The sequence below is a fragment of the Vanacampus margaritifer genome, chromosome 2 (genome assembly GCF_051991255.1).
Source record: "Vanacampus margaritifer isolate UIUO_Vmar chromosome 2, RoL_Vmar_1.0, whole genome shotgun sequence".
Lineage (NCBI taxonomy): Eukaryota > Metazoa > Chordata > Actinopteri > Syngnathiformes > Syngnathidae > Vanacampus > Vanacampus margaritifer.
Window position 1 is genome coordinate 39,909,776 of NC_135433.1, and position 27,374 is coordinate 39,937,149.

The window sequence follows — 27,374 nt, forward strand, 5'->3', positions numbered from 1 at the left end:
CAGCCAGAGCCCACTTATTGCTTATTCTTAGCTGAGCCCATCTACTGCCCAAGTGGGGCCCACCGAAGCCCAGCCAAAGCCCAACTAGACCCATATGGCCCCCAACTGTATGTGTTTGCTGGGAAATTTCTTGATGATAGCGTAAGAGCAACACAAGACAAAATACTGTTTGAACTTGGCTATACAAATACAATTTTACTTTTGTGCTTGGTTTAATGAGAGGTTGAATGTTACTTAAACACGTCCAATCCGTACTTTCCACCAGTAGTATGTGAATTTCTACTTGTGGAAAAATGGAGTCATACTTTTGCCACCTCTGCTTGTTTTTCCTGTCAATTGAGTACAAGGGCACCGAGGGCCGAAAGCTGCAATTGGCACTCACAGATGAGAAAAATACTTTCAGTTTGAAACACGAGAACTACGGCGTTGTCGCTGTTTCAAAGTACACCATAGTCGGTACCACCCTGACGATCAAGAACCTGAATGTCGGCGACACACGGCACACGGTAACCTACAAGATAAGAAAAGACAAAAAAACACTGGACTATTTTGATATCCAGGTTATTGGTGAGTTTGACGTTGCAGGAAATGAAATTCATCATCCAATCAGTACTTCACTTTTGACCTTTTTGAGTATGTGTACACTTGAGAAATACTTTTGGCACCTCTGTCTGCTTCTGTCAGTTGAGTGCAGGAGCAGCAAGGCCCAAGTGTTCTGCGACATCCTCAAGGGCGACCACGTCAGATTAATATCCAGAGAAAGGAGTGGTGCGGTCTGGGCATACAATTATGCACCGATTCCAATTGACAACATGAGGGTCAGTGAGGCCAACGGGGACGTGGAGATCACTGACATGAAGACGACCTGTACTGGGCCACTAAGACCACCAGCTATGGATTCTCCAAGATCACGGTCCATGTTTTTGGTAGGTTTGCTGTTGCAGGAAAATCTGATGCAGGGGGGGATGGGGGACCTGAAGGATTTTTTTTTCTCTCTCTCTTTACTGGAACAAGTTAGAATTGCATATTCACTACAGTCGGTGGCAGGATAAAATAAAGATAAGGCAGTCTTTTTTTTTTACTCAACATATAATAACTATTAATGTTGTATTTTTTTAAAAATGTTTTCTCAAGTAACAATAAAAGTCACAAGCTATTTAGTGACCCCGCACCTCAAATGCATCACTTCCTGTTTCCCACAGCGCAGCCCGACAATATCAATTTGTTTTCCTTTTTTGTTTAAAAGAAAAAAAAGGTCTAATCAGACAGTTAACTTTTTAAGTTATTAAATACCGACAAGGCTTGCTTCGTCTTCACCCTCCGCAATGTCCTTCCAAACTCTTCAATTTCCTTACAATAAATCAAAAACAAAGGTCGACATTTAATAAATCTACATTTGTGAATAAATTATTTTTCCTATTATCATTAAGACTGTTTTTGTGATGTATTGTGATTTGTAAAGAGCTAGAAAAAGAAACCAAACGAAAGTGAATCGAAAAGTGAAGGTGCTATTTTATTATTTCTTCAATCTTAAAGTATCCTGCTTTTATATTCTTAGGTGTATTCACGTTTTTACAATTTCAGTCCATACATTTTGTTATTTCAATGACATTTGATTTAGTTCCAATGTTTTTTCATACAACTTTATTGAACAATTGTAAACGGACAATTTCCAGCCAATCCTGTAGCGTGACATCAACTGTAGGGGACCGCGATACAATCTAGCAGCCCGACACCGGTCCATTTTTTATTTTTTATTTTTTTATTACCGGAACTGCGTTCCGGACAGTTCCGGCCCACTTTCACCCCTGGTTATACATGTGTATTTTTGTTTACTTATGTTGGACAGTAATAACCCTTGTAAGCCACTGAAATAGGCAGTTTGAACATTAATATACTCATGCACTTAACAGTTGGCACCGAATTCATTTGTACACATTAGTCTTCGTCAACGAACAAAAATTATTTTGTCAACACACATTTTTCACCGGACTAAAACTAGACTAGACAAAAAAAAAAAACATTAATAAGACTTAAATCAGTATGCATTTTTGTCGACTAATGAAGACGAAAAGAAAATGTACTTACTAAAAACTTTTTTTTGAATTTTTTTATATTTTTTTTATTTAAAATGCTTAATAGCACTGTGAAACTGTCATGTGACACACAGACCCCCCCCCCCCCCCCCCCCCAAAAAAAATCTGCAGCTAGCGAGTTCAACAAGCAAACAAGCACAAACACATGGGGTATACAGGAGGTGAATTCAAGGTGAAATATTAAAAAGAAAATTAACATTAATCCAGCGGTTTTAACGTTCCAACAATGTTAATCCGACCGCTAACTAATGCTGGCTAATTTACTTGCTCATAGCATGGAGCCACTTTTGATATTCTATATAATTGAAGTTGTTTTACATAAGAAAATTTGATGTGAAATAGTTTTAGATCCAAAATGTTCATCATAATCTGCTGACAAAAATATATACAGGGGTAAAATGATTGTCCTGACTAAAACTAGACTAAACCCTTGACAGTTTTTGTTGACTAAAAACTAGATGGATAAGATTATGTTTTCTTGGACTAAAATAAAAACTAAAATGATAGATTTATAGTCGATTAAAAATAGACTAAATAAAAACGGGAAGAGGTATGATTATGATGAAAACAAGTGATTGAAACTGGACTAAATTAAAAAATTGCAAATAAAATTAACACGAGTATAGCACAAACGGCCACTAGAGGTCAGTGCAATGCAGCAAATGAACAGGCCACCAGCCTCAATTGCCAACTGTTCGAATGTATGAGATCGACAGAAAGCGAGAAAAAAGATTGAAAAAGCTGCTTATGCTTTCCGTGGTTGTTTTGTCTTCATGAATGGGAAGATGATCTTTCCAGAAACTGGGTCCGCATGACTAAATAAGGTTTAATCAGGAGCTAAATCTTATTTTTGTGTTTATTTTCATTATGGAAACGCATTCTGGTGAATCAGATGTCAATTCTGGAAACATTGGGAGAATTTATTATTATTATTATTCTATTATTTTAGTCTTGGTAATAATATTCACTCAGATGGGGTCTTGATTTTCATACAAATTTCAAGGAAATGTTCTATGGTAGATGGCTTGTATAGTTAAACAAGACATTTGCAACATATAAAGAGTTAATTATCATACTCTTAATACCATAATAATATCTAATTATTTTTAAATTAAGAATTTTAGTTTTAAATAACCCACAGAGTATGTTTTGCACTGGAAATAAAAGATCAACTCAACCAACTTTTTGTTTTTCATTTAAATGTATTCAAATACACATGGCAACTGTCCTCAATGTAGGACTAATAATAATTCAAATTCTTCTTAAAGCATCAACGATAACTGCTGTTTTCAAAATGCACCCATGTGTCTCTTAACAACCGCATTACTAGAAAATCTTTTAGCGCACACATTACAACTGAATGTTTTCTTTTCGGTGTGTTCTTGCGTGGTTTATTAAACTTGACTTTACAGGGAAGCTTTTACCACAAACTGTGCAGCCAAAATCTTCCTCCTCACAGTGTGTTCTTTTGTGCTTTGCTAAATTTGTCCTAACAGAGAAGCTTTTGCCACAAACGGAGCAGGTAAAAGGTTTCTCTCCAGTGTGGATTCGGGTGTGATCCGTTAAGCTTGTACTTACAGAGAATCTCTTGCCACAAACTGAGCAGGCAAAAGGTTTCTCACCAGTGTGTTTTCTTGCGTGTCTTGTTAAATGTGACTTCACAGAGAAGCTTTCACCACAAACTGAGCACAGAAAAGGTTTTTCTCCAGTGTGTGTTCTTGTGTGCTGGGTTAAATTGGACTTTTCAGAATAGCTTTTGCCACACACTTTGCAGACAAAAGGTTTTTCTCCAGTGTGCGTTCTCGTGTGTCTTGTTAAATGTCCATTTTCAGTAAATCTTTTACCGCACACCGAGCAGGTGTAAGGTTTCTCACCTGTGTGCGTTCTCGTGTGTTTTATCAAAGTGCCTTTCTCAGTGAATCTTTTACCACAAACTGAGCAGGCAAAAGGTTTCTCTCCAGTGTGTACTCTCGTGTGAACGTTCAAACCCTGCTTTGAGCTAAATGCTTTGCCACACTGAGAACATTTCCTGCATTTGCTATCTGCATGACCTGCCATATCACCTTCGGACCGTTCATCATCATCATCATCATCATCATCATCATCATCAGGATAGTGTTGTAATGCTTGGTCATCATTATCGGACAGTGGAGCTAAGAGGCCATCTTGTAGCGATGGTCCCCTGTGATCTACAAGACCTGTTGTCATCTGTTGACTTGAGCTACTGCTTCCAGGCTCCGCCCCTCCGTTGTCCTCACTCTCACCCTCGTCTTCACTCTTTAAAAGGACAAACGTCAATGGCAATTTGGTGACATCGTCCTCCTCCTCCTCCATTTTGATGTAAAGGTGCTCTTCCTCCTCTTCTTCTTCCTGTTTAATATGAGAGGACTCAGGCTCCCGTTGCTCAAGACCAAGGTCGTTTTCACTGACGTCTGCAGGACACAAGAAGACAAACACATTTGGTTTGTGTAGGTGCCAGCTGTGTGGTACATACATGCAGTATAAGACGGAAATTCTGTCGCATCACTGAGGACGCCCTGTTTCCCGAAGACTGAAAGAAACACCCACCGCTTGTCGTGTGTGGGGGATGAATACAGACGGGTTGCTTCAGTGGACTTCACTGACTATATATGGAAATGTTTTGGGCTTCCTGTACAGTTGGTGGAGCTTAGAGGTCAGAAAGTCGCTCTGAATAGGAAAGACATTTTACAGATACGTTCTTGTGAGCAAAGTTGTACATTTCTACTGTTATTTTTATTCTGTGTATGTTATTTATGTTTTACGTGTTTAAAAAGGGGTCTTTCATACTTTTAAGTGTGTTTTAATTAGTGTAAATGTATGAGAGTGGGGAAACTATTTCATTTGGCATGAAGTGTTCAGCAGAATAGCCTGGGAAACTCCTAAACGCATTTTCCTCAAACAATTTCATCTGGCCATGTCTACCCTGAGTAATAAGGGTTATTCCATCAAAATACAAACACGCGAATATTTATAACGAGTCGTGTACTAAACAGGTGAAAAAGTGTACAAACCTGCCTTGTGTAGCACAACTAAAGGCAGCTTGCGAACACCGCTCTGCAGCTGAAGTTGCTCGTTCTCTTCTTTAATTCCACAAAGTGCCTCCGCGTAGTTTGCTGTCGTTCTTGTACACATTTTAACACGATAATAGCAACGCTTTCCGACTGGATTTCAGTTTAGGGACGTGTCGTTTACAAACGAGGCTCTTTTGTTAGCACCTCGCAAGCTAAAAGCTAAGCTAACCAGACCGAGAAGCTTTAACGTTCACCGAGACGAGTTTATCCAGAGACGCGGATTTACTACTAATAATAAAAATATTTTAGTCCATTAAAGTAGTGATAGGCGTGCCGTGTCGAGGATTTAGTCCGCTCAGTGTACTGCCAGGGGAGGTATTGGCGTTCCTTAGCAAAGGAAAAAACGTTCACGGAAGTGTGAAGTTGTGCAGCGGAAGTTGCTAGCAATGAAAACAACGGAGAAAATAAAAGAGTTGAGGCTTGCTTGGTTTGACCCCATTTTAATGTTTTTTTTTTCTCAATTCATATAAATTAAGAACGGCAGGTGATATTTCATGAATTTGCATTTGTGTAAAACGTTTTTAGCGATAATCATCAGGGTGTTATATATTTTTCTTTTTTTGTTATAGGACTATATGCACAAATCACATGTTTATGTGATGTAAAACTCTTAAGCCTAAATCTTTAACCCACTGAAAAAGAACAGGAGTCGCTCTTTGCTTTAACACTATGTCTATCAGAATTTTAAAACTACTAATAAGATCACCCAGAGCCGTAATTTTAACGGCTTGAGTTCTGGTTATGATGTCATTGTCAAAATTATTATTACACGTAAATACAAGCCGTTTGAGTAGCTACTTTTTTTTATGTACATGTAAATTATGTATTGTAGCTCCTCTCCCGGGACTACTGGAGTCCACACAGGTGTTGGATCTTTAGATGGAACCTGCCAGCAAACTGTTCATAACTTGTTGATTTTCCTTTATTTTATTTTAATGATACGTTATTGGATAGGAATAAATAAGTTATTGTGATCCCTACTCCTTTTGAACATGTAGATTATGACAATGATTAATTATTTTCTTCACATTTTTATTTTAACTTCAACTTATATTTTGTAATGTGCTAATATGTTCAGGGCAGCACGGTGGCTGACTGGTTAGCACGTCCGCCTCCCAGTGCAGAGGACGTGAGATCGAGTCCGGGCTTCGGCCTTCCTGGGTGGAGTTTGCATGTTCTCCCCGTGCTTGCGTGGGTTTTCACCGGGTACTCCGGTTTCCTCCCACATTCCAAAAACATGCATGGCAGGTTAATTGAACACTCCAAATTGTCCCTAGGTGTGAATGTGAGTGTGGTTGTTCGTCTCTGTGTGCCCTGCGATTGGCTGGCAACCAGTTCAGGGTGTACCCCGCCTACTGCCCGAAGCCAGCTGGGATAGGCTCCAGCACCCCCGCGACCCTAGTGAGGAAAAGCGGCCAAGAAAATGGATGGATGGATAATATGTTCAATAAATCAACCAGCCAACTCTCTGGTCTGTAGCCTACTTTTCGTCCAAGTCTTCTCCTCTTCGTCGACGGGATCCGACAATCTTTGCCTCGTCAATATTTTATTTTATTTGTTTTGTTTTTATGTCAGCCCATGGTGACATTTCTCTTAATGCCTTACTGAAAAGTGGTTGCTTTGGAAAACCGACAGCAAATGAATGACTCATAAATATGTTTATGTTTTTTAATACAATAAAATGGCAGCATATGAATAATATAGACACAGGCACATGAAAAGTCAAAACGCCAGAAAGGCAGAAACATTAGTTAATTTCTTAAACAGAGTAACAACACATCAAAGTTTAAGCTTCAAAATACAGCTATGTTGTTAACAAACGGCACCCCTGTGTGGTCGACAACTACAGTTATCCCTGCGAAGTTACAACAAACTGTCCGGTGGTCATCATAAAGCAAAAAAAACAAGGCAGAGTTATAACCTTTTGGGGCAAACTCAGTCCCTGAGGGCCGGAGTCCTGCAGGTTTGGGATGTTTCCCTTCTCCAACACACCTGGAGCTCATCAGCAAGTTCCGCGTAAGCCGGACAGCGATTGGAGCAGGGAAACATCTAAAACCTGCAGGACTCCGGCCCAAGGACCGAGTTTGCCCACCACTATCGTACGCGCTTTGGCCTGTCGTGTTTCACGATGGCCAGCTTGCGAGATTGGAGCTTGGCGTGCAGCTGAGAAGAAAAAAAAGAACAGAGAAGTTCTTAAAAGTTTTTGAGCCGCCAAGAGCAGCTAAGGGGAAAAAAAGAGAGAGAGGGAGAAGAGCGGATGCCAGAGGATGTCCAGCGTCCGGGACGAGTGCATGAAGTGATTTTAAAAGAGAATAAGAACATATTGTAATTTTTTCCCCCAAAATTTATTTTGAACATGCATAGTGAAAATGAATGCAGCATAAAAAAAATCTGAAAAGAATAAGTACAAACAAACTTTAAACCTAAAAATATGGAGTAAAAAACAAACACAGCAAAAACAGTGTTAGAAGTAATCAAGACCTCTTTGTCTTAGTGGAATTGCAAATTTGGAAAACAGCTGATAATCGCTAAAATAGTATTGTCTTATCTTTTCAACATCGTCATGAAATTAAAGTCGATTCAAAATGACATTATAAATGTCCCCATTGTGAGACTAAAAAAAAGTTATCTAAGGCTACGTTCGCACTGCAGGGCGTGATGCCCAATTCAAATTTTTGTTAAATCCGATCTTTTTATGGACTGTTCACATTACAAAAACAAATGCGACTTCAATGTGAACGCAACGCGCCCGTGATGTGACTCGCATGTGCAAAGAGCACACGTCGAGTGACGTAAAACCCAAAACAATGTCACGTTGTCGTGTTCACGGAAGTAACCCGACTCGCAACGTTTTACCGCCAGCCAAGCCGCCGAAGCGACTTTTATCAGTGTCATATGCAAATTCAGCTATGCCAACGCGCGCTACTGATTGGTGGGCTGGTGGACTCCTTTTTGCGGACGTGTTAGGAGTTGGATTACATACATTATGCAAATTAAGCTGTGCGAACGCCCGCTCCCGATTGGTGGACTGTTTTCACGCTCGCTCCTGGTTGGCTGCTGTCCTCGGCCTCAGTCAGTGTTTACAAACAGAGCAGAAACCCGTCAAACTCATCACAGCCAGAGTAGTGAGGTTGGAAGCGGTAGAAATATTTTGGGGAAAAGAGGGGAGACTCCTCGATATCTTCATTTCATTGACGATGACGTCGCGTCATCACCGTTCGTGTTGAACCGTCTGCAGGGCCCAATTTCTACTATCGCCACACATGTCAACTTTATGCTTCACGTTTCAAGTGTGATTAAATTAAAGACAAATAAACATTTAACTGTTACTCAAAACAGCTTTGTATATATTCACAGACGTCAGTCGTCTCCCTTCCAAGCACTCTCTCCCGCCCGAACGCATATCGGGCTTTTGATGAGGTATGAATCGGATGCGTGCGGATGAGCGTTCACAGTGCATACATATCGGATATAAATCCACAAACGAAAGAGGCCCAGGTCTCGTGAAAAATATCGGAATTGTACCGTTCACACTGCGTGAAAAAAATCTGATATTTGTGAAAAAAAATCGTGGCTGCGTGTGACCAGTCCATAAAAAGATCGGAGTTAACAAAAAATCTGAATTGGGCATCAAGTGTTATTTTTTGAAATTCTTCTTCAAGCTAATTGTGTCTGCTCTTCTCATATGTACACTTGTGCTGCTTAACGTAAGCATGGCTAGAAAATCTTTTAGCACACACACTGCAACTGAACGTGTTCTTTTCGGTGTGTGTTCTTTTGTGCGTTGCTAAATTTGTCCTGACAGAGAAGCTTTTACCACAAACTGAACAGCTAAAAGGTTTCTCTCCTGTGTGTGTTCTTGTGTGGTCTGTTAAGGTTCCTTTTACAGAGAATCTTTTGCCACAGACTGAGCAGGCAAAAGGTTTTTCTCCTGTGTGTGTTCTTGTGTGTCTTGTTAAATCTGCCTTCACAGAGAAGCTTCGACAACAAACTGAGCACGTAAAAGGTTTCTCTCCAGTGTGTGTTCTTCTGTGCTGTATTAAATTTGACTTGACAGGGTAGCTTTTGCCACATACTGTGCAGGCAAAGGCCTTTTCTCCCGTGTGTACTAGTTTGTGTCTTTTTAAATGTCCATTTGCAGCAAATCTTTTGCCACAAACTGAACAAGTAAACGGTTTCCCCCCCGTGTGTGTTCTTGTGTGTTTTATCAAAGTGCTTTGATCAATGAATCTTTTACTACAAAATGAGCAGGCATAAGGTTTCTCTCTAGTATGTACTCTCATGTGAACTTTCAAACTGAACTTTGAGCTTAACGTTTTCCCACACAGAGAACATGTGCTGTCGGTGTGAAATGGCATACCACCTTCAGACTCTTCTTCCTCCTCCTCCTCCTCCTCCTCCTCCTCCTCCTCATCATCAGTGTCAGGTGAGTCCAATAATATGTCGTCATTATCTGCTTGAGATTGTCCACAGTGGTCTCCATCATCTTCCGCTTTCATGTGTTGACTTGAGCTGCTGCTTGGAGGCTCCGCCCCTCTGTTCTCCCCACTCTCACCTCCATCTTCACTCTTTAAAGGGACAAAGGTCAATGGCAAATCATCCTCTTCCTCCTTTTTAATGTGAATGGGCTTTTCTACTTCTTCCTCCTTAACATGAGAGCAATTGGGCCTCTGTTGCTCAAGACACAGAGAGTTTTCACTGACGCCTGCAGAACACAAGAAGACAAACCCTTTTGGTCACCAACCAGAATGAATTTCAACACGCATTTGGCAGATTGGCAAGTGTTAACTTAGAACTATATCAACTTATAAAAATGTAAACAAATACATCCTCAAATTGCTCCAATGTTATAATGATATGATCAAAATTATGGTCACATTGCATCTTATTTTGAAAGACAGACGTGGGATGAGTGAAGGTGAAAATTGTGCATATTAGGGCTGGCTTTAAAATATCATTATATCGATATTGCTTTTCATAGCCCAATATCGATTCATAAAACCATGTATCGATTCTTTTAATACGTTTTTTTCCGGTAAATTAATCTGCCCGAGGTTGTTCAAAACCTTGTGTGAGCGTTGTTCAAATGTGCCCTTCTGTTATTCAGAGTACCCCAAAAGAAATATCTATCTATATATCTATCTATCTATCTATATATAGATATATATATATCTATATATATATATCTATATATATATCTATCTATCTATCTATATATATATATATATATATATGTGTGTATATATATAGATACACACACACACATATATATACACACATAGATAGATAGATAGATAGATAGATAGATAGATAGATAGATAGATAGATAGATAGATAGATAATTGTTTTTATTTCCATTTATATTTATTTTTTGTATTTAATTTCCGAATTATATTTTTTATATCCGTTTTTATTTTCACTTTTAGTCATTTATTTTTTAATTTGGGCAGTTTTGGTCCTCCATACAAAAATGGCTACAAGGTCTAAAAATGGATACATTATTAATAAAGATTTTATGCCTGAGGTGAGAAAATGTGTTTTGGGGAGGATTAACATGTTTTGTGGGTTTTGAAAAAAAAAAAAGAGTTTGCGTTAGGGATGTGAGATAGAGACGTTATATTGAATATAAGATATAAATTTGCCCGAATGCAGAGATTTCGACCCACCCGTCTTTTCGCGATAGTTGATTCCATTTTTGTATCCCTTTCTGTGCTCTGTGTGACAGAAATGCCCAAATTTTATATCCGCATCACCTCGAGCTGCGGATGGACGGCTAACTTGGCACCTGACATGACGGCAAAAGTTCGCATTCGGTGTCTACATACCTTGGAAGTGGCTTGCTAATAAATACTAGCTACGCTAATAAAAGTGCTGTCGCAAAACACCCACACAAAGTAATACAGATAAAGTATATTAGTTATATTTATTATAAGAACCTTTACCTTTAGTCCAATCGACGTAAGACAATACGTTTGTGAAATACAATTACGTAAAGTACAGGCCAAAAGTTAAGACACATCTCATTCATTGTGTCAATTGCTTTATTCTCATTACTTTTTATATTGTAGATTCTCACTGAAGGCATCAGAACTAAGAATGAACACATGTGGAGTTATGTACTTTAAAAAAGGTGAAAAAATGTTTTAGATTCTAGTTTTTTAAAAATAGCTACCCTTTGCTCTGATTACTGCTTTGCACACTCTTGGCATTCTCACCTCTGGGAACTCCTTCAATGCCGTTGGAAAACCATTTCAGGTGACTACCCTTGAAGCTCATTGATCGAGTTGTTTACTAAATATATAGTGAGCGACGAAGTGTACAAACCTGCTCTATGTAGCACAACTCGAGGCTCCTTGCAGACATCGCTCCGCAGCTGAAGATGTTGCTCGTCCTCTTCTTTTATTCCACAAAGTGCCTCCGCGGATTTTGCTGTCGTTCTTGAACACATTTAAACACGAGAATCCCAACACTCTCCCACTGGGTTTCTGTTTAGCGCCTTGTCGCTTACAAACGAGTCTCTCTTTTTGTTAGCGCCCAGCGAGCTGAAAGCCAAACTAACAAGGCCGACAAGCTTAAACGTGCACTGAGACGAGTTTTTTCCCGGACACTTAGATTAAAAAAAAAAAAATTGTGTCTTGTAAAGTCGTTCTGTATCGAGGATTTATTCGGTTCGGTAATCGGACATATTCACGAAAGTACAAAACTGTGCAGCGGACGATGCTGGCAAAAGGGGAAGGGTGTTGTCGGAAGTACGGTACCCCTTCGGTCCCAGGCCAAACTGCTCTATTGGTTCTGCGCATGCGTGACCGGAAATACAGTTTACAATTTACGGCACTCACATATTTACAGTATTTGACATATCGTTTTGAAAATACCATGCATCTTTTTTTGCATGTTGATTTCTTCACATTATTTTAGTTTTTTGACATCCTGTTTTAGTGGGTTTTATGAGCTGAAAACCCAAATAATGTAAAAAAAAATAAACAAATAAATACTTGAAATCACTTAAATTGTGGGCCCTGAATCTTTAATCTATAAAAGTTTGACTTTTTGAATGGAATTACAGAAATTACTCAACTTTTTGAGGATATTCAAATTTTTTTTACGAGCACCTGTATATGATCACAATAGTGAGAGTGTTTAAAAAAATAAAAAATGGGGGGGGGGGGGGTGTAATTTAATTGCCTTTTCTACTCCACACTGTCCGCAGCCAGTACCCCACAAGGTAATATTTGTGCCACGGTGCTCGCAAGAGTGATTTAATCAGAAGTGTGTAATTTGTCATCAACAAATATTTGCACTCCATTGCAGACAATTATTATTATTATTTTTTTACAATGTATCTCGGAGATCTAAAACCAAAAGCCGTGATATAAATAATGGCAGTATTTTTGCAGATGTCAGCGGTCGGCTGGCTGAAAGGAAAACATTGAATCTCCACCCAGAAACGTCCTAGGCAGGCCAAAACAAAACCTTCGGACTACACCTTTACTAAAAAAGAGAGAGATGTTGCTTGATATGTACAACCAAATCAAACTACAACATATCCAAACGCACAGACAGAATGCTACATCCATCCATCCATTTTCTAAACCGCTTGTCCTCACAAGGGTCACGGGGAGTTGCTGGAGCCTATCCCAGCTGGCTTCGGACAGTAGGCAGGGTACACCCTGAACATGTTGCCAGAGAATGCTACATACTTTTAGTAATAAGGCCCTTGGATGGGTTAAAGAGCCTCAACTCTTGGGGAGAAATCAAAGCTGAGAGTGGACAGTTGCCCATAAAGACTCGGCAGACTTTTGATATTATGTCCTGGGAAATTAGAAATTGGTGTGTTTTTTTCTTCTTCTTCTGCGTTTTGGTTTATGCATCCCAGGCAGGTAGTGTCTGGATTTTATTTAATTTATTTATTTTTTACTATTTTTGTAATTTTGTAGACTTTAAGCCACTTTTCCACCCCAATTTCCAAACAAAACAAGTGTTTATATCATATTGGTAATATTGTTTATAAATGTGTAAAGAAATTAAAAATATATCTTCACATTCAAATGTTTGTGATGGTTGGATAATGTTTGAAAAACAATGTATTGATTTAGATCTAAGTAGGATAGTTTGGTTAATGTTAACATCAAGAGATGTATTTATATCCAATGGTAAAATGAGCATGGCATTTAACCTAATTAAAAGTTCCAAAAACACGTGTTGGGAATTGTCATCCTGGAACTACATCAAGGTAAGGATCACAGGTGAGATGTGGTCCCTTTTTTAGACAACCTGATATAACATTCAATTTTGACAACTTTAATTTCCTTTAATATTGGTTTGTTGTAAATAATGTTTAACAGACATCTATACGACGTGTAATGGGGGTTTAAATTTGGTATAAAAGTGAACGTCTAGCAAAAGTTTAAATTTAGACGTCTATTAGCGGTTATTTAAACGTCTCAGATTAGACGAGGCGTATGCAATTGGTATAAAAATAAACTTCAAGAAAATGTGTAGCGGTTATTTAAACCTCCAAGAATAGACGAGGGGTCTAGACTTAGACGTAAAAAAAAAAAAAAAACTTTCATTTTTATACCATTTTGTCAGGTTTACCTGCAGACATTTGTAGAAATCATCACTCAACAAAAGTAGGCAAAGACACCGAAAGTTTTGTTGCTAGCAAGAGAACAAGGTACGGAGGCATGGCCATCTCATCAGATGCTCTCCCCTTCCTCCCGTTCAGCTTGGTCTTTATTGAACGCAGCAAAAGCCCAGCCCAGCCCATACAGGGTGTGGCTAATCGTTATCAGAGGTGTTTACACCAGACATATGTTATTCTAAGGCAAGGCATTTTTGCTTAGTCATCTGTTTACACCAGTTATCAACCCTTGGTAGCCGTCGTCATGCGTTAGTCGTGGATCTGATAAGCGTCTCCTGGGCCTCAATGCGTCTGTCCAAAGCGATCTTCATACAACACTTCTTCACTGCAAACAACTTTGAATATGTTTGACAAAAGGGATAATGCACAAATTCCCACAACAAACAGCTTAAATAAGTTTTAGCAAATGTATAACGAATATATATATATATATATATTCCTAACACATGTCAATATTAATTAGAGATATCGGATGGTAATTTGACGTTGCCCCTACAAGCTCAGAGCCGATTTACACGGTGAAGAGAGATATTTACCGTCTCCTGAGGAATTTTTAACGAAGTCATAATTATTTTTTTTATCTCAGCCTCTGGATTCTCAGAGGTGTTTTCGGATATGCCTGAGAATATTAAATTCTCCCGCATGCTACGGGATTGGACATCCAGAACTGTTTCTTTTTGCGTTTCATTCTCCTTTTTAATCATTTCCAACTCGGCTGAAACAGCCGCGAGTGAAGAACGTAACTCGACATTATCTCGTTGGAGGTCACTTACCTGTTGGCCAACGAATTCCAATCTCACCTTTAATTCCTTGACGTCCTCGCAAATGAGGCAGGGGACATCTAGTTTTTTGTTTATGGAATCCAGCATACTGACCGAGACGTCCGTAGTAGCTAGATCATCCGTGTCCGTCACGGAGTCATTTTTTCTTACTTTGGAAAGTGTTATACATTATTAACATTTTTAATACTTTATTTCATATATTAACCATTGTTATACATTATTAACATTTTAATTCTTTATATCAACCATGTTGAAATGTTTTATAGATGTGAAGTAGGTAAAGTAGTTTTGATCTCAGTATAATTTGACCTTAAGGTGGGACCCATTGTTTGGTCTAGAAGTTCATTCTCTGTGCGAAAACACATTTCTGTTCGTGAGAGAGAGCGCACACTCATATAACTATGTTACATTAGGAGCTGTTGAGTTCAACTTGTTTGTGAGATTTTGTTATGGGAGAAAGTACTGAGAAGTGCCTTGAAAGTATATTTTGACTAGAGACGAACACAGCTGTATCTGTGTGCTGAGAACTCTGTTTTCCAACCTGTATTTTTCCATTATATAAGACATTTACTTATTCATGAGGGGCGGTGTTGGAGACACTGTTCTTGCGATTTGATTGTAATAAAGTGTGGGCTCTTCGAAAGAGGAGTAGCATTATTGATCTGACACTGTTGGAGTTTGATTCAATGATGTAACGGAAATCTCCGGAATAAATCATCCTGCGCAGGAACTCTGTTCATTTCTTATCCCATAATTTGATTTATTGGACACGCAAAAGTATGGATTTTTAATATACCTTCTTCAAAAGTAAACAATGAGTATTTAAATTAGTAAAGTACACAAAGCATCAATTCTTATTCTGCCAATCACATGCATAGGGTGTCTATAAACCCTGAGTTAGATTTCTTTAATTTCCTAGTTTCCTGAAGGCACCGTCACTGGGGGAGGTTCCAAACTTTCACTTTAGTGTAGCTGTCACTCATGATTCTACGCCCTGCTCATTTGTTACCACACCCCCATGTAAAATTCGGGTCAAAAGTCTGAAACTCAAAAAAAGAAAAGAAAAAAAATGAAACAAAAAGATCTGAAAGTGAAAAAAATATTTGACTGAATTTTTTTTTTTCTTGAACTGAAAAAAAATAAGACCTCAAATGTCAAAACATATAGGAAGCAAAAAATGAAAGTAATTTATTCAAAATAATTATCCAAATTAATTTTGACCTGGAAATGCTTTCCACACTTATTTTTATTTTGAATGCATTTTAATATTTTTTATATTAGTAATTTTTTCTCCCCTTGGAAGGTTTCTCGTACGTAGGATCCTCCATCGCGTAGCTGTAAAAGTATCTGTCGATGAAACGTTCGAGGTCCTCCACTCTGGGTGGTATTCCAAATCTGCCGTATGAAAGAGAGAAGAGAAAAGCCAAGTGGTATGGTGGTTAAATTCGGATTTGTTTTAGCAAAATAGAGCTAGTTCTATCTTAGCAGCAGGGTGCCGCCATGTTGTGGATTCCCAGTCTTGTTGCAGGTCTCGCGATAGTCACAGTATCTCGCGATCTCTATTGCTACTACCTCCTCCCTTCTCATGCACACAATGCACACATGACGTCACATCCACAGGACAGAGGGTGGGAAATTTGAAACTGAATGCAGTCTGAAATTTATTAGCCAGACGCTAATCAAAAGATGTTTGTCATTAAAAAAATTAATAAAAAAAAAAAAAGCCAATTAAAAGTCTATTGCAAATACATTTTTGGGCAAATTCTTACAGGAAGCAGCTCTAACGATTTTTTATTTTTATTTTTACAATTTTTGTTTTCTTTAACTATCACCTCGTTCCAAATTAAACCATGTTTCTACAAGCTTGCCCACCTGATGCAGATTTTTACAATGATTGCACTTGTGCTTTTAATGTTGTTTACAATAATGTTACAGGCAGAGATAAAATAATTCACATCTCACTTTATTGACATGTTTGATATCACTTTTAAAAAACACACCATCAATTCAACATAATTGTTCTTTTACGGTTATAAAATTGACTTGATCTAAAAATCATCATAAAATTCAATTTCGTATTTTATGCAAAACTGACAATTTTACATCTGACCATAAAGTGTCAGTTTCTTGGAATAAAAAAAAAAAAGCTTCAATGACCATTTTTGATTTGACCAGAGCACTTGTGTTTTTGAGCCTGCTGTTTACTGGAGAATGTTTTAGCACAAATTGCACAAGGAAAAGGTTTCTCTCCAGTGTGTGTTCTTTTGTGCGTTTTCAAATTACCGCTTTGAGAGAATCTTTGGCCACAAACCGAACAGGCAAAAGCTCTTTCTCCACTGTGTGTAATTGAGTGTCTTGTTAAATATGCCTTTAGATGGAATCGTTTACCACAAATTGAGCAGGCATAATGTTTTTCTCCAGTGTGTGTTTTTTTGTGCCTTTGTAAACTTGATTTTCCAGGAAAGCTTTTGTCACAATCTGAGCAGGAAAACGGTTTCTCTCCAGTGTGTGTTCTTGCGTGACTTATCAAAACTATTTTCACAGCGAATCTTTTACCACAAACTGAGCAGATGAAAGGTTTTTCTCCAGTGTGTCGTCTTGTGTGACTTTTTAAATGTCTCTTTGCGTGGAATGTTTCACCACAAACTGAGCAGATGAAAGGTTTTTCTCCAGTGTGTGTTCTCATGTGAGTGTTCAAATACCACTTTGTTTTGAATTTTTTCCCACACTGAGAACATTCGAAGCCTTGACGTTCATTGTCGTCGTACTCATCGTCGTCATCGTCAGTGTCTGTAAAGTCTGACGTGTCATCATGATGCACTTGATGTGATGGTCCACAGAGGTCGGCATCGCCTTCTGTTGTCAAGTGTTGACTTGAGCTGCTGCCTGCAGGCTCCGCCCCTCCGTTCTCTTTACTCTCATCCCTGTCATGATCTTCACTCTTGAAAGTGACAAATGTCAGTAATGACTTGTTGATTTTCTCCTCTTCGACATTTTTGATAGGAAAGGGCTTTTCCTCCTCCTCCTTTTTAATTTGAGGGAAATCTGCCTCCTGCTGCCAAGGACTGAGATATTTTTCACCGACATCTGCAGGACAAGACAAACGCATTTAGTTTGGTTAATACTGTGATTTTGACATTGTGTAAATACTGTTTCTACAGTGGTGGCTTGACTAACGAGATTATTTATCTATGTTCCATGACCAAAACTTGCACCTCAAATTATGTGTAATTGAAATCAAGCTGCAACCTCTTTTTTCTTTCATCCTTCTGCTGTGGCTCTCTGTGACTAAGGAAAGTAAACAATGAGTATTTAAAGTACACAAAGCATCAATTCTTATTCTGCCAATCACATGAATAGGGTGTCTATAAGTCTTGAGTTAGATTTCTTTCATTTCCTAGTTTATTGAAGGCACCGTCACTGGGAGAGGTTCCAAAGTAGTGTGTAGCTGTCACTCATGATTCTACGCCCTGCTCATTTGTTACCACACCCCCATGTAAAATTCGGTTCAAAACTCCCCCCCAAAAATAAGAAAAAATAAATAAACAAAATGATCTGAAAGTGAAACAAATATTTGACTGAAAAAAATAAGTTTAAAAAATAAAACATCTGAAACGGAAAAAAATAAGACCTGAAATGTCAAAATATATATTGGAAGCAAAAAATGAAAGTAATTTATTCAAAATTATACAAATTCATTTCACACATCATTGCATTTTTATATTTTGCCAAATTCAAGATTTACTCAACAGTTTTCAGTTTAAAGTTGTATTTTTTCAAAGTACAAAACTTTTGACCCTAATTGAACTTCATAGTTAGCCCTCTCTGCGACTCGTGAATTTAGGACTAACCTCCTCGCCAACTGGAAAGTTCAGTAATAAGTACGCCTGTTTCAGCTGTTTGTTTGTTTTTTAAACAAACTGCAGTTGTAGTTTTGTTCTCACTTGCTTATTGCCATGACCAAGTTCCCCCTGTAGTGATATCACAATATCTGGTTTGTCTTTTTTTTTTTTTTAATTAAAAAAGAAAAAGAAAAAGAAATTTAGAAAAAATACTTCATTCCAGCTGCTCTCTCTCTCTGGGTAATGTTCTGAGGAAGGAAATCAAAACATGTTTCTACATAGCTCACCTCGAGAATGTTGGCCCATCGAGCTGCAAATAGTTAAGTGAAGCAGTAAGTAGTTTTTTTTTTTTTTACAGTGACTTCACTAAATGATAATTCATTTATATGGTGCTTTCCACCTACAAGGTTACAGGCAAAGAGACAAAATAATTTACACCTTCCTTTATTGACATATCTGGAATGGCAAAATTGATACACACTGCATATCAATATCGCTACAAAGTAATGGTTCTTTTGTTGCTGATAAAATTGAGTTGGCATCTAAAAATCACAACATTTAACTTGGTATTTTGTGCAAAACTAACAATATTACAGCTAACCAAAAAGTGTCAGTTTCTTCAGCTTTTTTTTTTTTTTTAAAGCTTTACTTTTACTCTAACCAGAGCACTTGTGTTTCTGAACCTGCTGTTTACTGTGCAGGAAAAAGCTCTTTCTCCACTATGTGTAATTGAGTGTCTTGTTAAACCTTGCTTCAAATGAAATATTTTACCACAAATTGAGCAAGCATAACGTTTTTCGACACTGTGTATTTGTTTGTGCTGCAGCAAATAACCGCTCACGGTAAAGCCTTTGCCACAATCTGAGCAGGAAAATGGTTTCTCTCCAGTCTGTGTGTTCTTGTGTGATTCGTTAAAATTCTCTCCGAGGACAATGATTTACCACAGACTGAGCAGACAAAAGTCTTTCCTCCAGTGTGTCTTTTTGCGTGATTGTTTAAATGTGACTTTGTGGAGAATGTTTTACCACAAACTGAGCAGATGAAAGGTTTTTCTCCAGTGTGTATTCTCATATGAATGTTTAAATACCACTTTGTTTGGAATTTTCCCCCACACTGATAACATTCAAAGCCTGCGCGTTCATTGTCGTCATCCTTTTTGTCCTCATCATAATAATAGTCATGATCATTCTTGTCATCACCACCCACATCATTATCATCATCAGCAGCAGTGTCTGTAACGTCTGACGTGTCATCACGACGCGCTTGTGATGGTCCACAGAGTTCGGCATCATCACCTGTTAAGTGTTGACTTGACTTGCTGCTTGGAGGCTCCGCCCCTTTGTTCTCTTCACCCTCACCCTTATCTCTCTCCTCCACGTCTTTGATGCAAAAGGGTTTTTCCGCCTCTGTGATACAAGGTTGCTCCTCCTCCTCCTCTTTAATTTGAGGGAAATCTGGTTCTTGTTGACAAGCATGAAGATATTTCTCATCGGCGTCTACAGGACAAGAAGATAAACACATTTAGTTTGTTTAATACTAGAGATGGGTCCGGGCAAAGCTTTATGAACCGTTGAGGATTTTTTTTTCCATATTATGCTTTTTTTTTTTTCAGTTTTATAAATAGTCTATGCAAATGGACTTTTCAAGTCATTGACTGTAGGGAGAATAGTTTGAATGTTTTTAAACAAACCTTCCCATGACAACATTTCCCCCCCCCAAAAAATAAAAATGTATTTAAAAAAATAGTTTTTTTTTGTTTGTTTTTTTAAATCACTATTCCGACTTCTGGTTCTGGCTTCTTTGTAGACAGACATGTGCAACATTGCTCTGTTGCTAACTTTCACAAATCCCTTCCTGAACAACGCTTACGTTAAATGTACGTAAAAGTAGAGCACAACCGATTAATTTGTCACCGATTATAATCGGCCGATTATTGCCCTTCAAACATCTGCCAAAACAATCGTCAAATGGGCCAAATGGCCAATTATTTCCTCCTTAGTACGTTATTATCAAAGAAAACCGAAGTTTCAGACGCTGTGAAAGTACCCTAAATGCATCATTTTGTTTGCGTAGCATTAGCAACTAGCGAGTGTGGATAGCGTATGTGTTATTCTGGTTATTCTGTTGTCCCCCAAGCGTCCTTTAAGATGTTTAATGACACCCCAGTTGGAGTTCACCGCAAAACTAAATACATGACAACAAGAATTACATCCACTGTACATTTAAATACAAAACATGCTTCGTTTTGAAAACTTTGCTAGCCTAGCGCTAAAGCTAAAAGCGAAGGGAGGATCCCATTCAAAATGACTTTTGAGTGTTTTTCCTTCAAATAACAAATATTCACACACAAATGCTGTGGGAACACATACGCACAGGTGAGATAAGACTACGCAAAGGAACAAATTCTTCCCAATGTGTGAAAAACAAGTTATTTTAATAGAATTCAATCGTAACTTTCTTCTGTACTCACTTTGTAAGTGTGTACCACTATGGATGCACGGCACCAGAGCCAGAGAGGATGGAGTAAAAAAAATTAAAAAAAATCTAGATATAACATTAATCAAAAGTATAAATACCATAAATTAATATGACAAATAAAGTGAGAAGCAAAGTTCTTTACAATGAACAACATAAAGAACCAAATTAAGCAGTAATACAAGAACAGACGATAAGTAATTGTATTAGTGTTATTTTGGTTCCTTGTGCAGTTGTTTTTCATAAAAGTGCATGCGCAAGTAGCGCGATGAATTCGATCCCAACTTGGAGAGAAATCTCGCAAAAAATTACAATTGGAAGAGGACATGTGAACGACAATGAAGAGAATAACTGGGACTCGGGAACAAATTCAACATAAACCAGGGACAGGCAAGTTCGGTCCTAACAGGCCGCAGTCCTGCATGTTTTCGGTGTCTCCTGCCTCCAAAAGCAGGTGTTTCAAATCATCAGGTCATCATTACGTTCTGCAGGAGCCTCTCAGCTGTGTTCCAGGAGAGAAACATCAAAAACATGCGGTTCTCTAGGACCGAACTTGCATATCCCTGATGTAGACTGTAGCCAACGCGGTACATAATGTTTGCTAGTGCTACAGGTTGGCCACAAGATTTTGCATTTTTATCGTTACCCATCCATCTGCCACCTATTGGTAAATCGAGAGCTTTGCCTATCGGCCCAGCTCCTTCTTCACCACAACGGACCGATACAAAGTCCGGCCGAAGAGGCAACGTGGGTCCCCCTTCCCATGGGCTCTCCAACGGTGGGAGGGGCTTAAGGGGTCGGGTGCGTAGTGGGATGGGCGGCTGCCAAGGGCGGGGACCGATCCCCGGCTACAGAAGCTGGCTCTTGGGATATGGAATGTCACCTCTCTGGCGGGGAAGAAGCCCAAGCTGGTGTGTGAGGCTGAGAAGTTCCATGTGTTCAGGTGTGGGCATACGGCTTCGCGCCTGTACGTTGGCGATCACCCCGGTAGACGAGAGGGTAGCCTCCCTCCGCCTTCGGGTGGGGGTACGGGTCTTGACTGTTTGTGCCTATGCATCAAACAGCAGTTCAGAGTACCCACCCTTTTTGGAGTCCTTGTGCTGGAGAGCGCTCCCTGTGGGGACTCCCTCGTTCTGCTGGGGGACTTCAACGCTCACGTGGGCAATGACTTTGTAGTCGTGTCATCGGATTTGCGGCCGCATGTTTTGGACACTCGGGTGAAGAAAGGGGCGGAGCTGTCAACCGATCACCGCCTGGTGGTGTGTTTGCTCCGATGGTGGGGGAAGATGCCGGTCAGACCTGGCAGACCTATTGTGAGGGTTTGCTGGAAACGGACTGGAAAGAAAGAGTTTGAACGACCACCTCCGGTAGAACTTCTCCCTTGAACCGGGGGAGGCAGGGGACATCGAGTCCAAATGGGCCAAGTCCTACATGTGAAGTTTCACTTTCCATACATTATGTGAAGTGATTCTACATGTGAGGCACTGTCGCCGTTTAGCTCAATGGTTAAAACGGATGCTTTTTCGGAGTTGGGTTCGAATCCCGACTACAACGCTTTAATCTTCATGTATTTTTATTTTTTAATTTACACACAATCTTTAAAAAAATATATAAAAATATGGCAGTAAAAAAAATACAAGATGTGTGAAGGTGAGGTAGAAACTCCTTACGGGCTCGACTTGTTGGAAAAATGCACTTTATCAAATTGTTACTTTATTAACTAAATTGTTTACACCATGTGTTTCATTAATGTAGTTGTTAGGTTTTTCATTTTTAAAACCAAACATCCAAGCATTGGATTAGACAACTCTGAATTATGAATCCTCATGTTTTTTCACTGTATCTATCCATCCAAACATTTTGAATTTAAATAAAGAAATGAATACAATTGAACATGCACAATTTCATGTGATAAACCTTATTAGCCTTCTCTCTCTTTCTATGCATAAGAAACCATCCTTCATTGAGTTTTTTATATCCATAAAAAGTTATTTTTCATCATTATCTACTTGTATGTATCCAAAAGCTGTGAAAACATACAAATGCTGGAAACTTTATCTTTTATTTATGCGACTTTGCATCTTATTTTTTCCCTTTTTGTTATATTGATGATTTTATTTTGTTGAACTTCTATATGCTTTTAACCTCCCTGGCGTGTTCTGTGTTTGATTTGTTTGTATTCAATTTTCTCACATATTTTGTGTACTGTTTATTGTTCGAATACAGTTTATAAGACGAAAACAAAGTGACCTCGGTTACCTGTAGTGATATTTAAGCCTTTATTTACACGCTTTTCCAATTTATATCTGTAATTTTAGAATCACAGGAAAACTTTCCGCTAGGCACAATTTTGTTCTTTTCTTGTAGAATCTGGCGCATATGTTTATTATTACAGTTTGTGTGCCCCCATTGCAAGATGGCGGGGGCGTTTCAACACGAGATGGAACACGCCGTGAAAATAAAGCGTTGAATTGTGGAAATAGCAGAATCACAGCCTCGTATAGGAAACACTAAGTTCTTAACAGTTACAAGTTCTGCCGGTATAAAGAAGAATGATTTATCTCTAGGTAGATGAGCGTTTAGAGCAGGGGTGGGCAATTAATTTTTATCGGGGGCCGCATGAGAAACCTGAATTGTGTCAGAGGGCCACCAACTTTCTTTCATTGTAAAATGCTCAAATTAAATATTTTGAATAGCTGGTACTGATAATCAGAAGAATAAAACACTCTGTAAATATTTATATTAGGTTATGTGAAATTGTGGTGTATTGGTTAAATAAGAAAAACAATTATTGAACCAGTGCAATTTATTTTTAATTTGTTAATCTCCACAAACAATAACTTGTAATGTTTTCCACCTCATGTTACCTCTTCAGTGAGAATAATCCAGTCTGTTCTGGGCTTGAACAAGGGCAGTGAAATCTGGCGAAATGTCTGAAGTGGCTATGCGAAGGACAGCTGAGAGGTGGTCATCAGTCATAGAGGATCTGTGTTTGGATTTGTTGAACTTCATAACTGAGAATGTCTGTTCACAATGATAGGTAGATCCAAAGAGGACTAGGATCCTCTGAGCATGCCTCCTCAGGTGTGGAAAGTTCTCCTCTTTGAGGGCGGAGTAAAAGTCCAGCAGTGAGACTGACTTGAAGTGATCTGTCAGAAGTGTGTCAGACTGCAGATCAATGAGTTCCATCTGAACTTCACTTGGTGCATCATCCACACTGCAGTTGAAGGGAGAAGAAACCATGTGCATTTCACTCTCAAGAGTTTTGAAATCTTGAAATCGCCTTGAAAACTCTGCATGCAATGCTTCTAACATGGTTGAGTACTTTTGGAGATGATCACCTGATCTTTTGGCTTCCTTAAGTGTTGGCAAGTGGGTCAGAATGTTTTCCTTCACTTGGCTTGAGAGAAGCTGCAGTTTTCTCATGAAAGCCTTCACTGCACTGTACATCTCATGCACAAAAAGGCCCTTGCTCTGCATTTTGACATTTAGTTTGTTCATTAGTGCAGTCACATCCACAGCGAATCCGAGGTCTGCCAACCAGTCGTTATCTGAAAGTTCTGGGACGTCATGACCTTTCTGAATACAGAACTCTTGAATCTGGTCTCTCAGGTCCCAGACACTTTTCAGAACCTTGCCAAGGCTGAGCCACCTAACAGTGCAGTGATAGCTTATGTCACCATGTTCAGCCTCATTTTCCTCCAACAAAGCAACAAACTGTCTGTGATTTAAAGCTCTCGCTCTGATGAAGTTAACTATTTTAGTGACAGCATCAACGACATTTTTCATTTTTAACACTGTCTTACACAACACTTCCTGATGTATGATACAATGCAAAAATGTCAATTTCTGATCAGGGTTAATTTCTGTCACTTTATCCTGCATTCTCTTTAAAAGTCCAACATTTTTCCCGGTCAGATTTGGACAACCATCTGTTGTCACACCTGTAAGCTTGTCCCATTTCAGTCCTAACATGGCCATACATGCATTTACCTCTCTGAACAAGTCATTACCTGTGGTTGTCCCTTTTATTGACTGCATGGCTGCCAACTCCTCCGTGATTTGAAAGTCTGCGGTTATCCCACGTAAGATGATGAGCAGCTGGGCGGTGTCACGTACATCGCAGCTCTCATCCAAAGCCAGAGAAAAAAAGTCAAAGTCGGCCGCTCTGTTCTTCAGCTGAAGCTCTAAGTTTCCCGCGATGTCCTCAATCCACTTGGTTATAGTGCGTCGGGAGAGTGACACGTTCTCAAACGCGCCCTTTTTCTCTGGGCACATCAGCGCAGCAGAGTCCAATAAACACTCCTTAATAAACTCTCCGTCGGAAAATGCCTTACTTTTTCTGGCGATTTTGTGAGAAATGACATAACTTGTCCTGACGGCTGATTCTCTGGGAGTGTGAAGTTTAGTGAAAAATCCTTGTTGGGTTTGTAGTTTTGCAAGCAATGCATCAGACTCCATTGCACGCTCTTCACCAGACAGATTTCTGTATTTATCTTCATGCTTGGTCGTGTAGTGGCGATTCAAATTATATTCTTTAAACACAGCAACCTGTTTACCACAGACTAAGCACACTGCTTTACCTTTAATTTCTGTGAAGAAATATTTGGCAGTCCATGTCTTGTTGAAAATACGGAATTCATTATCAACTTTTCTTTTCTTGGGGTGTTCTGACATCTTGAGGGTAACCTGGCGCGAGTAAAAGTGCTACGTCTACGACGTGCATACGTAGTGACGTAACACTTTTCAAAATAAAAATTCAAAATAAAAGTTAAAAATTTTTTTGTTTAATTTATGGTGTTTATGATTGGCCTCACGCGGGCCGGACAGGGACGTACAAAGGGCCGGATGTGGCCCGCGGGCCGTAATTTGCCCAGGTCTGGTTTAGAGCAACCGTAGACAGCGTAGACGTTTATCATTGTTGCGATCGAGGATTGGGCGACTTTTTTTCTTCTTTTTTTGCCTCTTTTCTAACTCACTCATTTGCGTTAGCAGCCTGTCCTCTTTTTTTTAATGCCTTTATTAACATCAGTTCAACATAACTTTACATTCTGAACTAGCAGCCTGTCCTACAGCAAAGTCTGCACACAAAGGTGACGTCAAACGAGTGGGGTCTATTGTTCATGTAAAATGTTAGTACTGTATTGTTAATAAAGAAATTAATAACTCGAAGACGCATCAAGCATAAACCAAGTTAAAAATACCTGATTTGCTCGCAACACGAGGCTCGTTGGAATCAGCGTCCAGCAGTTGGTGGTGTTGTTGCTCATTTTCTTCTTTTATTCCACAAACTTCCTCCACGTACTCAGCTGTCGTTCTTGCAAACATTTTCACACAGTAAGCCCAACAAGTTGCTATCTGATATACTGCTAACAAACGCGCCTCTGTTAGCAGCTAGCAAACTTAGCTGAGCTAAACTAAGCTAAGTCAGGAAGTTTCCATGAGCATTGAGACGTGTTTGTACACAAGCGAGGGTTTAAAAAAAGATCTTTACGTTATTTAAAGTAAGGACAGTCGTACTATTTTTGGGGTTCAGTCTGTTCTGAAATATTAAGCGACGCGTGTGTTTGATTATGCCTAGAAACAATTTACACGGAAGTAAAAATGAAAACAACTGGTAAGGTGCGTTCGAAACTATCCTATGAGCGTGCTCTACTCCACTTCGAGGAACTCAGAGACTGTGACGAAGCGCCTCTAACTGTCCGCCACTTCGCGACTGGGGCGCGCTACCGTCTATTTTTCACAATCTGCTCACCTGCCGCCTGGACTCATTCTTTTTTCCCATTGTTGGTGCCGAGGGTGCACACTCGACACCGACGCATGACACGCACGACGCATGACACGCACGACGCATGACACGCACGACGCATGACACGCACGACGCATGACACGCACGACGCATGACACGCACTGCAAACGCTCACCTGCATTCTGCGGGGTCGTTGGACAATGCACACTGGACCAAACCGAAGCACTTCCTGATTCCCACTTAAATAGCGCTTTTTGCCGCGCTTCAAGTGTCACATGACTATAGACTATACCACAAAAATAGTTTGGTTTATTATTGAATGAGTTTGTTCTTTTTTTTGAGAGATTAAGTTACGGATTGTGAATGGAGGATTTTTGTTATGGTTAATATATGTTGCAGATATTATTTAATTACATGCTTTGGTTATTTTTGGTTACTTTTTGGTATTATACCTTATGATTGGCTAAATCGTTTGCCCGGAGGGAGGGGCTGGGGCTATTTAAAAAAAATAAAATAAACATTTGTAGGGAAGTGCTCAGCCAAGTGGGATGGTGAGTGACTGGCACGTATAGATTATCATTAAAAAATATATATAATAATGATAATAATAATTATAATAATAAGATTCATTTGTCTTCATATAAACAAAATCAGTCAAGATAGACAATCACAACAAAATTTGCCCAAACACTGT

The 27,374-nt window shown here is 39.1% G+C and overlaps 3 protein-coding genes across 4 annotated transcripts; all 3 read right to left on the reverse strand.

Moving 5' to 3' along the window:
• Positions 1-2,207: 2,207 nt before the first annotated feature.
• On the reverse strand, positions 2,208-11,946 carry LOC144043093 (uncharacterized). Its single transcript, XM_077556333.1, has 4 exons — positions 11,513-11,946; positions 8,865-9,893; positions 5,129-5,284; positions 2,208-4,528 (listed from the first exon to the last, which is right to left on the reverse strand). The coding sequence occupies exons 1-4, from the start codon at positions 11,634-11,636 to the stop codon at positions 3,447-3,449; spliced, it is 2,391 nt and encodes a 796-aa protein (XP_077412459.1). The 5' UTR covers positions 11,637-11,946; the 3' UTR covers positions 2,208-3,446.
• Positions 11,947-16,561: 4,615 nt separating this feature from the next.
• Positions 16,562-26,897, reverse strand: LOC144043009 (uncharacterized). Of its 2 annotated transcripts, XM_077556190.1 has the most exons (6): positions 26,810-26,897; positions 26,687-26,745; positions 26,136-26,248; positions 19,752-19,952; positions 17,830-17,902; positions 17,556-17,701 (listed from the first exon to the last, which is right to left on the reverse strand). In XM_077556190.1, the coding sequence occupies exons 1-6, from the start codon at positions 26,831-26,833 to the stop codon at positions 17,692-17,694; spliced, it is 480 nt and encodes a 159-aa protein (XP_077412316.1). In that variant the 5' UTR covers positions 26,834-26,897; the 3' UTR covers positions 17,556-17,691. The 2 variants fall into 2 exon arrangements, with proteins under 2 accessions (XP_077412315.1, XP_077412316.1); XM_077556189.1 differs by lacking the exon at positions 17,830-17,902 and having other exon boundaries at positions 16,562-17,701.
• LOC144044834 (general transcription factor II-I repeat domain-containing protein 2A-like) lies at positions 23,803-26,102 on the reverse strand. The gene has a single exon (XM_077559486.1). It carries the CDS (start codon positions 25,606-25,608, stop codon positions 23,803-23,805), a length of 1,806 nt encoding a protein of 601 aa, XP_077415612.1. The 5' UTR covers positions 25,609-26,102.
• Positions 26,898-27,374: the final 477 nt, after the last annotated feature.